Source organism: Mugil cephalus, chromosome 16, assembly GCF_022458985.1.
Source record: "Mugil cephalus isolate CIBA_MC_2020 chromosome 16, CIBA_Mcephalus_1.1, whole genome shotgun sequence".
Lineage (NCBI taxonomy): Eukaryota > Metazoa > Chordata > Actinopteri > Mugiliformes > Mugilidae > Mugil > Mugil cephalus.
Window position 1 is genome coordinate 13,154,213 of NC_061785.1, and position 13,271 is coordinate 13,167,483.

The 13,271-nt window shown below is 40.4% G+C and overlaps 2 protein-coding genes across 2 annotated transcripts; one reads left to right on the forward strand and one right to left on the reverse strand.

The window, feature by feature from the left end:
• The first annotated feature begins 2,187 nt into the window (after nucleotides 1-2,187).
• Nucleotides 2,188-6,809, forward strand: LOC125022920 (sulfotransferase 2A1-like). Its single transcript, XM_047609921.1, has 7 exons — nucleotides 2,188-2,349; nucleotides 3,463-3,616; nucleotides 4,245-4,456; nucleotides 5,613-5,739; nucleotides 5,855-5,949; nucleotides 6,044-6,224; nucleotides 6,350-6,809. Exons 2-7 carry the CDS (start codon nucleotides 3,478-3,480, stop codon nucleotides 6,457-6,459), a joined length of 864 nt encoding a protein of 287 aa, XP_047465877.1. The 5' UTR covers nucleotides 2,188-2,349; nucleotides 3,463-3,477; the 3' UTR covers nucleotides 6,460-6,809.
• A 543-nt stretch (nucleotides 6,810-7,352) lies between these two features.
• Nucleotides 7,353-10,078, reverse strand: LOC125022919 (sulfotransferase 2A1-like). The gene is made up of 6 exons (XM_047609920.1): nucleotides 9,832-10,078; nucleotides 8,936-9,147; nucleotides 8,698-8,824; nucleotides 8,488-8,582; nucleotides 8,203-8,383; nucleotides 7,353-8,090 (listed from the first exon to the last, which is right to left on the reverse strand). Exons 1-6 carry the CDS (start codon nucleotides 10,061-10,063, stop codon nucleotides 7,981-7,983), a joined length of 957 nt encoding a protein of 318 aa, XP_047465876.1. The 5' UTR covers nucleotides 10,064-10,078; the 3' UTR covers nucleotides 7,353-7,980.
• Between the last annotated feature and the right edge of the window lie 3,193 nt (nucleotides 10,079-13,271).

Below are 13,271 nucleotides of genomic sequence, written 5' to 3' on the forward strand. Positions count from 1 at the left end.
ATATTTTTTAAAAAAGTTAGTTTCCTGCCATAGTTGTTTTTACATCATGCAGCGTATACACTGATCAGCCACAACATTATGACCGGCCAACAGGCCAAGTGAATAACATTGCTCATCTTGTGCCAATTCAGTGTTCTGCTGAAAACCTTTTTGTTTTTCCTTTTAGACACTGGCATTCGTGGCATTCGTGTGGATGTTACTTAGGCATGTACCACCCACCTAAACCAGACCAGGCACCCCCACCTCACAGCAATGACACTGTTTGATGGCAGCAGTCATTCCCAGCAGGATGCAGCCCAGTTTAACTCAAAAAAAAAAAAAGAAAGAAAGAAAGAAAAACAGCACAAAGTGTTGACCTTTCCTCCAAATTCACTAGGTCCCAAACTGATCAAGTATCTATGGGATGGATCCACAGAGGCCCCTCCTCTTGACTCCCCGTTTTATAGGCTCAAGGGAGACAATACTATCATAATGCTATGCCTGATCTGTGTCCTGATTGGTACCTATGTTTGCCCCATAGAGGTTTGTCACTAAAATGAGCAACTCAGCAAATTTTCTGTTACTTCAAGCATACAAAACAGTCGTTGCCACTATATTAGGTACATCTACACAATCTAATGTAATCCAGCACAAACAGATCTGCCACATGTTCAATCTTTAACAGCCAGTTTTCTTCAGAACTTGTTGTTTGTGGCAATCCTGCACTGGACTGCATTCTATTGATTCTATTAGAGATGTACAGATGTCTTTGTAAAAGTTGTCACCAGACTCTAAAGAATGCGCAACAGAATAATCAATACTGGGCCAAATGTGATGTTTATATCACAACAGATGTTGCACCAATGTGGACCAACTAAGTGAAACTTAGTTTTTGCCCATTTCACCCATTTTAAACGCTGCTAGCGTTTACTAAAGATTCGATCATGTACTTATCACAAACAAAAAAATGGAATTACACTAAATACCTGAGAAACCGTCCTTCATTCTTTTTTTGTATTTACTCACACACAAAATACTGAACACACACTGAAGATATGCCACACAGGGAAGAGGACACATTTGCACATGTGCTCAAATGTACATTTATTGGCCAAAGATATGTGGGTAGCCTGAAATCGAACCCAAATAGATCCTGGCTCATGGTTGTAATTTAGTTTCCTTGTTTCTTTAGAAATCAAGCACAAAATGATCCACAACCTTTCCAGGATGTTTCCAAAATAGCTAATTCAGAGTTAACTCTTCTGACCTATTGAAATATTAGCATTTTTTTCTCTTTGAAATTACGATCCGCTTCTTACTTCCTTTGCTTAAATTTCAGTTTGTTGGTTGGTTAAAATCATGATAAGAATACCCCTGATAAGTAGCTCCTAAGTCTGTGCTGTGGGGAGGAGAGGTCCCAGAAACCGTTTAAATGTCTTCTGGGCAGGGCAGTGCTGTGCAACTGAAGGAAGTGAAAGGTAAAGCAGCTCGGGGGCACCCTTTCTGTTTAGCTAGCTACTTTAGCAACATGCTCATCAACCGATTTGCCACGTTTACTCTTCTCAGTGCACACGACCAATCAGATAACAATGGTCAGTGGGGGGATGTCCCACCTGAGGGACGTCAGACTTAAAGTTGTTCCTGGAGATCCCTGACAAGCTTCTCCACCATCATTATATATCAAACGTGCACCGATGGAAAATATATAAAGCAACGATCAAATAAAAATTATGTTTTCCAACCAGATCTCCAAATTTTAAACCAACTCCCCTCTTCGTCTTCAAACTCAGGCTTAAACTGGCTGTTGAGATCTTCAGATAAAATCATGACACCAAAGCTCCTGAGAGGGAGGAGTATTAGAAACCGTTTAAATGTCCTCAGGGCAGGGCAGTACTTTAAAACAACTTAAAGAAGTGTAAAGTAAAGCAGCCCGGAGGCGGCATTTATATTTAGCCAGCAGATTTCCCTTTACCAAACTATTGAGATAAAAAGAGAAATCCCACTAACCCAAAGCTGGTCCTCAAAATGACCAATTAAGAGATCATAACCTTAGCTCCATTTATTCACCATGTGCCACTGATAACTCACCCAACTTGAAAAACGCAATTACTGGTTGAAAAGTAAAGCTCCTCATAGAGCTTCAGGCTGTGTGCTCGGTGCAGACGTGCAGGACGTGAAGGCAAACAGACCCCTATGTAAAGCATCTATAAGTCTGCTCCAGTCATTCCAGGCTACAGACGAGAAGACACCAGGGCACCAGGAGCTCCCTGCTGAAGACGGCTGGACTTTGAATTAACTTTACCATTAGCTAGCCTTCAGCTGCAGCCTCAACTTGTTTCTCACTCTGCAGCATAAGTGGATTGCAGTAAGGTAAAAATATATATATTTAATTCATCATTTAAATAGACGCATATTTATATAGTGCAAATACTTAAAATGGAATAGCGGTGTTTAACAAGATATGCAGTTTGTTTGAATGAAATAACGAAATGCCCAAGGGAATGGGATTATTTGAAAGAAATATAGCACATATACTCAAATATTCCACTAAGCAATTGTGGAATAAGGTTTTTAATGTGAAAACGATAAATAATCTGGTTTGAAATGAAGGCAAAATGTAACTGATTTGCTCCAGTGTGGATGCACATGGTTCTATCTATCTCTGTCTGCATATCTATCTAATTCTTGCTCTTCCCGTGCCTTCTGCCTTTTGACAATCTACCCGACCAATACGGTGGATATCTCTGATCTTCAGGATAATTTATAGTTGATGTGTAGAATACTTTTTGTTGCTGACACAGCAGGGCAAGCACATTAATGCCGGATATCCACGGAAGCAGTGTTATTCGTTTATATGCAATTTTGAACCTGTGGTGCACAGGCAGCTGGGTTAACTCTATTACAGAATTTTTAGCATGTTTCTGATTACCTCAGTATTTGTAATATTTTATTCATCTATGAAGACCAATTCATACATTTTTGTTAGTCATAACCACAGAGTTTTCCTTTTTTAATGTAGTAATTGCAAAAAAAAAAATAAAAGCTTTTACATTTGTTTGAAATACAAATAAAAAATGTGTAATTAGTTTAAAATTTGTTAAAATTCACATCTAGTTCGAGTTTTTAGTTTAGTTTCAGTTAACTCTAGTAAGTTTAATGAGACTGGCAACACTGCAAACAGACTGAATTTCTGAAGTGACTGAATTTCAAATTGAATGGAATAAGAAGTGAGCGAAGATTGTGTGCTTTTTTAACAAATGTGTATGATTATGCAATTACCCGTCGCTTCTTTGAGTTCTTTAACGCATTGTGGGAAGTTATATACTCGGCCCTGACATTCGAGTTCTTTAACATGTGTCAGTAGCAACCGCATGCACATATGAAAGCTTCGTAATCCATTAATTACGTCCATTCAGGAACATACGACAAAACTATAAGCGGCCTTTTTTATTTTGTGTGTTTAACCTTTAGTTTCTCCTCCAGGTCCAGCTTTTAACCATGACTGAGGCAGACTTATACATACAGTACAAGGGCATCTATTTGCCGTCCCTTGTGCACACTGCATACAGCCTGAAGCAGTACGAGGAGTTTATTTTCCGCCCAGATGATATCATCATCGCTACATATCCCAAGTCAGGTAAGTTATCACTGTTAGCTTATCAATGTTAAGCTATTCAAATAATACACAGTTGCAAATATTAATTTTTTTTGTTTGTTTCTGCGAGCTGCACTGCTAATTTCTGTTCTGCTAATATTGCGGCATGCCTCTGGGATTTTACCTGGGGACTAAATAGGCTCTTGGAACAACCTGACAGAGTCAGCGTTTAATATGTGGCCTTGTGATTGGCTCAGCAGCGAAAGGGGCGTGGCCTACTGTGTACATGAGGCTTAGACTGACAGGTCTAGTGTGGCGCTCTGTGTGAAACAGTGTCCTGTATCACTGAATGAGTGAGGCGTTGACAGACAGATAACATCTTCTGCCTCCATTTATGCCTTTACTAAAGTATGTTGGGTTCAAGTTAACACGTATTTAAAGATTTTTTTCAATTAAAGATTTTTTTTTTAATTAAAATATATATATATAAAATATCTAATCAACCAAAGATTTTGCGACCCCCCTGCAATACCTACCTCTGCAGGTAATGGTACATTTAAGTACTTTCTTTTATTAGTTATTTTATTTTCAGCTATACAACATTTCATAAAACCAAAACGGGTATCACAGAGGGGCCCTGACTGACTGAACAAAGTTTTCTTTCATGTAGGTACGACCTGGATGCAGGAGATCGTCCCTCTGGTCGTCAGCGGAGGAGACCCAGAATCTGTTGAGAGTCTTCCAAACTGGGATCGTGTTCCCTGGCTGGAAATTCATCAGACCAGTGACCTTGCCCTTTCAAAACGGCCACCCCCACGGATGTTTGCAACACACTTTCACCACAACATGATGCCACCATCCTTCTTTGAAGTAAAGCCAAAGGTAAATCTCCCACATGCGGGAATTTGTGTCGTGGATGAGGCGTAAAATATGGGTCTAAAATATCCACGACAAGATCTAGAGTGTTACTATCCAGTAGATGCTACTGGATACTAAATTTCCTCCACACTGCCTGATGGAGGTAGCTGCATCAGATGTTTAAGTTTAAGTTTTAAATCCTCAGTTTACTGACGTTTCACATAGTTAAAAGCTGTTTTCTACATAGACATGAAGTAGTCAAGTAAAGTTTGACAAACATATCCTGGCTGGCCCGCCTGTTCCGCTCCTTGTCTTCCACATCTTTCGCCAAGCTAGCGTTCTGCTCTTTGCTTAACAAATAGCTTAAGAAACTAAAAGGGTGCACACACCTATATGATTGCCTACACAGTACATCTGATCAAATATCTTCTGAAGGACTGTGTTGACGTGTACAAACATCTCCCTCATCCTCCTATTAGCTTTGTGGTGTGAGCAGAATTGTGGGCGTTCTGCAGAGGTTTATGAGGTTTATGGACCATATAATTCTCAGAAACTTGTTGGAGGTTGGAGGTTGGAGGAAATGTCGGATGTGGGAGGTGGGAGTGGTCGCTAAAGCAAACCATGAGTCAAGTTTGGCTGATACGCAGGACTGCACCTCGTCTACTATTCTGTTCATGATCTGTATGAAAAGAATCTCAAAATGGAGTCAATGACTAGAGCAGGGGGTCGTCAGGGTTTTTCAGGGCAAGGACCCCAAACTGATGGGGAGATTAAGTATTAGACCCGCCTACCTACTATATGTGATCTATATTAAACTCGGCCTAGTGCCATTTATAAATATACATTATTATTATCATTTTGCAAATAATACACAGGTTCAAATAGTCATTTTTTTTATTATTATTTTAAGCATGTGCAACAGTAAGGTGTTTGAAGGGGAAAATTAAAAAAAAAAAAAAATGTGTAAAAACTGTTTACTGAACCAGATTTTGCAGCCCATCTGTAGTACCTCGACACACCCGCTAGGGGTCACCTCTGTTGAAGACCTATGGACTAGACCATAGGTCTTCAACAGAGGTGACCCCTCTAGTGACTCTAGTCACTAGAGTGTGCAGCAAAGACAAGCAAACAACCAGTTAAAGCATCAAAATGATTACTTGATGTCGTATAATCCTTACAGGTGATCTACGTCATGAGGAACCCCAAAGATGTGTTTACGTCCTCCTTCCACTTTAATGGGATGACCACCTTCCTGGTGAATGAAATGTCACAGAGCGAGTACCTTAAAAAGTTCCTTGAGGGAAAAGGTAGTTTTGTCACACCTATGCAACCTTTATTGATAATACAATACTAGTACTACAAGTGAAAGTAATCAAAAATACAGTGTTATTAAAGTGCTTTGTGATTTCCCTTGCCTTGTAGCTGCGTATGGCTCCTGGTTCGATCATGTGAAGGGCTGGCTGAATGCCGAGGATAAGGAGAACGTAATGTACATCGCATATGAAGAGATGATAACGGTGATAAAAAAAAAATCCAAACTTTACTAGAAGAGGCAGCAATACGGTGAGAATCCCTGTGCGGACATGAGCTGAGCTGTGTTTCTCTGCGCAGGACCTGAAGGACTCCGTGTCCAGAATCTCTCGGTTCTTGGAGAAGCCTCTGGACGCCGACATTGTGGAGAAGATAGCCGACCGGTGTCTGTTCAAGAACATGAAGCAGAACAACATGTCCAACTACTCCGCGGTCCCCGAGGAATTCATGGGCCAGGCAAAGCTCGACTTCCTCAGAAAAGGTTTGTGGAATTTGAATTGAATCGGGATGAGATGTGACCACTGTACCCTCTTCAGAGGAGAAGATGATATATCTGCATGACTAGATATAAAGACCATTGCTAAACAAGGGAATATTTCGTTTCAGGAATCGTTGGAGACTGGAAGAACCTTCTAACAGACGCAGAAGTGGAGCTCTTTGATGCCATTTACCAAAACAAAATGAAAGATGTGAAATATGAATTTGCATGGGATTAAAAAAAAAAGATAAAATTTACTGGATCAAAGTCACTCGGTCCTACCACAAGGAACAGAAATAAGTGAAGGAGATACAGTCCCTTAATCATCCCTTAATCTGCATTCACATTCTGTAAATATTCTCCTGTGGTCAGTAGATGTTCGTGTGGCATTTATGTAAATTTAATTTATAGTCAAGAGAACGAACCTAATTCTTTCAGTTGCCATGGTAATTTTGACAAAGTTATGGTGGCGCACGTGGTGATTTCACCCAAATCATGTCCGTTGTTTAGTTTTTTTTTTTTTTCTATATTGGTGTAGATCTATTTAAATCAAAGCTAAGACGTGAGACATTAAAGCAGTTGCCGTTGTATGTGTGTCTGTGTGTGTGTTTTTTGTTTTCTTCCCCAAAGTGAATGCGGTCAAGAATCTGTAGGCCGTAAAATAAAATGTGTAGCTGTCCAAACACTTAAGCTCTGGAAACATATGTCATTTTATGAGGAGGTAATGTAAAACAGCCAACTGGAAGTAAATGCACCACCAACAGAAAGCAGTTGCTCTCACATTTTTAGTAATATTCTCAAATGTGTGACATGGTGTGACATGTCTCAGTTAAAATAAAGCTACCAATAAAAATAATGAGCAAACGTACCTGTTTGTGGAAATGAAATCCTAGTTCCCGCTAATTGTATTCATGTGTCCTGTTGTGACGCACGCACACGAGCCACCGTCGCTCAGCTGTGCACCCTTAATACCGAAGGCCTTAGTTTATAGTTCAAATTAAACATGAATTGCACTTTAGTTTGAATTCTGTCTCCAGAACAGTCGAGTTTCTTGTTGGGCGTCTGGTGATAAAATGTAGGTGTGAGACTTACGGGAGTATGGACGAAAGCAAGAAAAACAACAACCCAGGCTTCTCAGTGAACTTGTTTAGTGTTTATTATTATATAAGTACATTCTTATATCGGGTGTGTATGGTAGGATAACCGTCTGTCCCTCCGATGTTAAAATGGAAAGGTGTATTCAGATTGTTGTTCGGGAGGGCAGAAGATTTAAAAACCTTAAAGTCGAATACAAAAGTTTTGCAAACACACTGTAGTAACACACTGTAGTGGGCTACACTAGGTTAATGAAGTATATGCTGCAAGAATGTAGCTATGGTGTGATATGGTGTGATATGGTGAGATGGACAGACAGACAGACAGATAGATAGATAGATAGATAGATAGATAGATAGATAGATAGATAGATAGATAGATAGATAGATAGATAGATAGATAGATAGATAGATAGATAGATAGATAAAGCTCTTATATCCACCTTATAATGTTTGCCTGATAGCAGCATCATGACTAAATTGTAAGGTCACAATGTGATGTCGTGTGGGTTTAGTGACAACTATGTAACAGTATAATGATTAAGTCACCATCTCCATACAAATGAGTTACCAAGGAGACCATTAGTAGACTGTTTCAGTTAATCAAACCATTAAAAGGTGCCTGTGCAATATGACTTTCATAAGGTCTGGGCTTTCCCTGTTTATTAATCCCACACAAATTTATACTGGACATCCTTCATTTTGTCCTTGTAAACGGCGTCAAAGTACTCGGCCTCTGCCACTGTGAACAGATTTTTCCAGTCTCCGGCAATCCCTGAAAGGCACACACACGCACACAAAGAGGAGTTAGATCACACGTGACGTCGCTCCCAGCAGCCATGGGAGGAAATTTGCAAATGCGCGCGTACGATGCGTCGAAAACATACCTTTCCGAAGGAACTGGCACTTTGTCTGGTCCATGAATTCCTGAGGAACCGCAGAGTAGTTGGACATGTTGTTCTTCCTCATGTTCTTGAACAGACACCGGTCGGCTATCTTCTCCACAACCTCGGCGTCCAGAGGTTTCCCCAAGAACCGAGAGATTCTGGACACGGAGTCCTTGAGGTCCTGCGCAGAGAAACACAGCTCAGCTCATGTCTGATTCTCACTGTACTGCTGACTCTTCTAGTAAAGTTGTTTTTTTGTTTTGTTTTTTTTCTCAAGGGCCTCACTGTTATCATTTCTTCATAGGCGAGGTACATTATGTGCTCCTTATCCTCGGCATTCAGCCAGCCCTTCACATGATCGAACCAGGTGCCGAACATAACTAGAACGTAGAGAAAATCAAATGAAATAAATAATAAGAATAAACGACTCTCATTTAAATGCATTGTATTGTGTGTGGTTGATGTATGTAGTTAAGATGAAACAATGAGAGTGACCTTTTCCGTCGAGGAACTTGTGGAGGAATTCGCCCTGCGAGCCTGGGTTCACCAGGAAGGACGCCATCCCATAAAAGTGAAAGGAGGACGTAAACACGTCTTTCGGGTTCCTCATGACGTAGATCACCTGCGGGGATTATACAACAACACCACTCACTTTAGTCATCAAACATGCAGTCAGCCTCCTCTGTTTCTGAAATGTAACGAGCTCTAAAAGGTTTCATACGGACCGCTTTACCTTTGGCTTCGCTTCAAAGAAAGAGGGTGGCATCATGTTGTATTGGAAGTGCGTTGCGAACAGGCGTGGGGACGGCCTTTCATCCAGGTTAAGCACGACGGCCCGCTGCTCCTCCAGCCAGGGAACACGGTCCCAGTTTGGGAGCGTCTCGATAGAAGTCGTGTCCCCCCTGCTAATAATCAGAGGGAGGATCTCCTGCATCCAGGTCGTCCCTGCACAAAGAAAAACAACTTGTCTGAAATCTGCAGTTAAAGCAACAACTTGAAACATCTACTTTTTCTTTTTTTGGGGGGGGGTAGACCTGGATAATAATATATATGTTCTTTACTCGTCTGGATGTTTGTGAGTGTAAAAATAACAGTGAATTAACCAAACGTTTTTAGAGTATTTCACTAGCCAATACTGTCTTGTTGTTGTCTGTTGTATTTTAATGTCACTGAGCCATCGTGGACATAACTCAGCATATGCACTCGCTCCTGGAAGATCCAGTCTCTCATAATCACTGTGTACCCCCTAGTTTTACTGAAGCGTACGGCGACTGTAGACATGCACTTGCACGAGTTGGCCGCATGATGGCTCTGTCGCCCAACTACCACTAAACCTGTTGAAGACTGGCTTTTCGTAAATATAACCAACTGTGACACATTTTACTCAGCTGATCGTGACAACTCATTAAAAAACAAAAAAAAACAAAACAAAAAAAAAAGGGAACAAGGAGACTGTCAATGACTGTCAACACATTTAACTAAATCATTTGACTTTGAAACTTAAACTTTTTGTTTTCAGGAGTCCAACAAGCACAGTATGATATTGAAAGCAGGTTCAAATGCCTCCTTAGACTCTGTAGCACTTCTAACAGCTGGCACGTTTCTTTACACATAACAGTGATTACTGACCTGACTTGGGATATGTCACTATGATGATATCATCTGGCCGGAAGGTGAATTCCTCGTAGAACTTCAGGCTGCGAGGTGGGTGCAAAGATTTGGGCATATAGACCCCTTTGTACAGCGTGTATAAGTCTGATTCAGTCATCGTCACAGACAGACTGCTGAAGGCTCTGGACTTGGCATTGACTACTGTTACTAGTCTACAACTCTTCCGGTCTCTCCCTCTCTCCGGCGTCATAGAGAAACGTTACCACGTGACTAGGGCATTTGTGACATTAGCCGTGTTAGTTTGAATTATAGACTTAAATACCTGTCAATAACTGTAAAACTTAGTCTCATTGTATTTGCTGATGTTGCTGACGTTTCCCTGACCGTTTCATAGTCACACGTGTCTTCTTCAACACTTGTTGTTGTTGTTTGTTGTTGCTTTCTCTCGTTGTTGTTGTTGTTGTTGATCTATATTTTGTAGTTTTGTATATTTTTGGGGGAGACAGTCTCTATGAGCCCATATCGGGGTTTTAACCTCTCCCGCACTCATACTAGTTTTTTTTTCTTTGTAATCGTTTTTTCTTATGGTGCAAATAAATAAATAAAAATATACCATGAAGTCCGTTTCTCACGCTTTAGGGCGGGGCTACCTTGTGATTGACAGGTCGTACATATCTCAGTCTCGTGCCCATTGACTGTATATAAATAGATAATAAATTCTTTAATGCAATATACCAAAATCTATCAGAAAGACACTAACAGAGAAAAGTATTACTTGAAAATAAGCATGTTAAGTATTAAATGAGACAATTCTGCTGAAAATTATAGGTCTGAGTTGTCCAACCTGGTCCCCTGTGTCTTCTGTTCTCAGCCGCATGTCCTCAGTGTATCCAGCGAATAGAGTTCAATCGTTGTGCAAACAAACAGCGCTTGGTCTTTTCTCTAAACTTACTTGTCAATTTTTGGCAATTGTTTTTGTTTGCTTTGGACTCAGGTCTAAAGTCATTTCTAGGGAATGTATAAAGTCATTTACCCTCAGGTCCAACACATGTGTAGTTTGCATCAAATCCCAGTTTAGTGTTTTTTAGTGTTTTTTCTTTAAATGAGATTTGAAAAATCTAAAAGATAGATATAGTGAGATTGAGGGTACAAAGTGTATAATTACACTTGCAGACAACGATAAACCAGACTTAAGTAGACAGTCTCCCACTGGGATTTTGTGAAAGTGAAATTTTCGCTCTCCTCACTCACACCCCGAAAGCCCCAGAGTTGCGGTTTATTTCTATAAAACCACATCAGAACAAACACAAACTGCTTATAGACCCCTGAGTGACGCTATAGGTGGTACTCTTGAAGAGTTGTGTATGTGGTTTTACTCTATATATTACATCATATCACCTAAAAAGTGAATATGAGGACATGCAGTTTGATTCATCTGTGGTGACTCAGAGGAAAAACTCTTCCGTTTCCGGCTTTTAATATGAGGTGAAGTTACATAAGATGCACAAGGAGCTCTGTTTGTTACAAACTGTACCAGGGGTTGTGTTTGCTTTTTGCCCAGATGATATCACTGTTTTGTCTCCCAAGTCAGGAGACTTATCACTCTTATCTGTAAAAAAAAATAGTGATGTTCAAATGCTTTTTCAGCCTCCAGCAGCTCTTGAGCAGCAAGGTCCCCCGGAGAAATCATGTTATCTCCATAGCTGAGTTTCTAGAGAAGATAGCAGACTGGTGGCTGTTGAAGGACATGAAGCAGAACAACGTGTCCGACTACATGGAAGGCTGTATTTAATCTGAATGGAGAATGACGACTGGTACCTCAGTTCAACTGTGCAATGTTGAAAACAGCTCCATAGACTAGATCTCCTACATTGTCTCTGTCTATAATGATATGAATGACTACTCAAATTATAACTATAAAGAAAGAAATGTATAACTGTGCAAATACTAGGGTTTGAACTGTAAGACTATGCAAAACAATCAAGTTGTATTCTATTATTACCGCTTCTTCCTTTTAACGCCATCAGTAGCCAGGAGGCGTTAGCTGTCAGTTGATTCAGTTAGCTCATGCTACACACCAGCCACAATACATAGGAACCATTATCATAGTAATAAAGTTTATTTATAACAGGTGTATTTAAATTGTAATAATGTTCCAGTCTGGCAAGCAAACAGAAAGTCTTCCTCCTGGCACCAGGGTTCTGGTTTTACCTCAAACACTTACCGGTCAGCAAACAAGAGCTACTTAAGGAATTAAACTAAGAAACCTAACCAAGAAAATTGCAAGACAAAAAAACAGAATTAATCATCTTTGCTCAGGAAATAAGCCAACTCGTTTGTGAGTCTTGTGCTTGCTGGTTTGGGAAGTTTGTTCAGTTCCAGTTACAGAGACGTTAGCGCCTGTGGTAAACTTTCCACTTTAGGCCCAGCTTACACCAAATTTTTTTAGACAGACAGACTGAAATATAGGAATGAGCGAGCCTTCTACACGTAGTAGTTCGTCTGTGATAGCTTAGCAAATCGCATGAGTCCCGTTACACGAGGAATTTAGGGACGAATACATGGCAACCGAGAAAAGTGGAGTCAGGATGGCAAACTTAAAAGAATTATTATTCTTTTTATTATTTTTTTTTTTATTTAGATTATTTCAACGCCTGAGAGTGGATCTTCCCGCTGGTCCCCTTTACACAAGGTGTTTTTTGTTTTATTTAAGTTTGGGCGGCCAAACTCCGAATGCCAAGATGATGAAATGTTACAGTCCATATTCTGACGTCCTGTTCCTGAAGGCATGTGGAACTGTTACCAAAAGCTGACTGAATCATTGTAGAGTCATGACAAGATTCAGCTTGCCTCTTCCCCGAATCACACCCTGAGGACACCCTAACTCAATCCCCATCAAAAGCATACTTCAAGCACCCTGTGCCGTCCTTTGAATACCCCTATATATGAAAGTAAACAACCTGGAAACCCATCTGGTGACTTGAGACCAGTATTCTGGGTCTTTCCAGGAAAGTCAGCACACATCTACTAGTAGATAATGTATTTCCGTGCCTACTTGTTCCGCGTGCCTGACATATTTTCACACTCCAGCTAACATCTGCAGGCACAAGCATGGGGTTGGACTTGATAACCGTAACTTCTGTGTTTGAGGTATTTACCTGACAAACATAACGTCTTAGCTTGATTGCCAACAGAGAATGACACCTTGCACACACTGTTTGCCTGCCATGGAAACAAAGCGTGCTCAAATGTGACTGGCCAATATTCCTGAGATAACACAGAAACCAGAAAGCTTCTGTAAACCAGAACCATTACTAAAGTAATTTTTAACTTACCTGTCAAAGCTGGAACACTAGCATGAATCCCTCAGATCTACATCACTTTTCCAGTTCCAGTTTTGACTTTTTAACATGCGCGATTTCCCCCCTGATGACTGAATTTAAGCCAAATGTTTATTC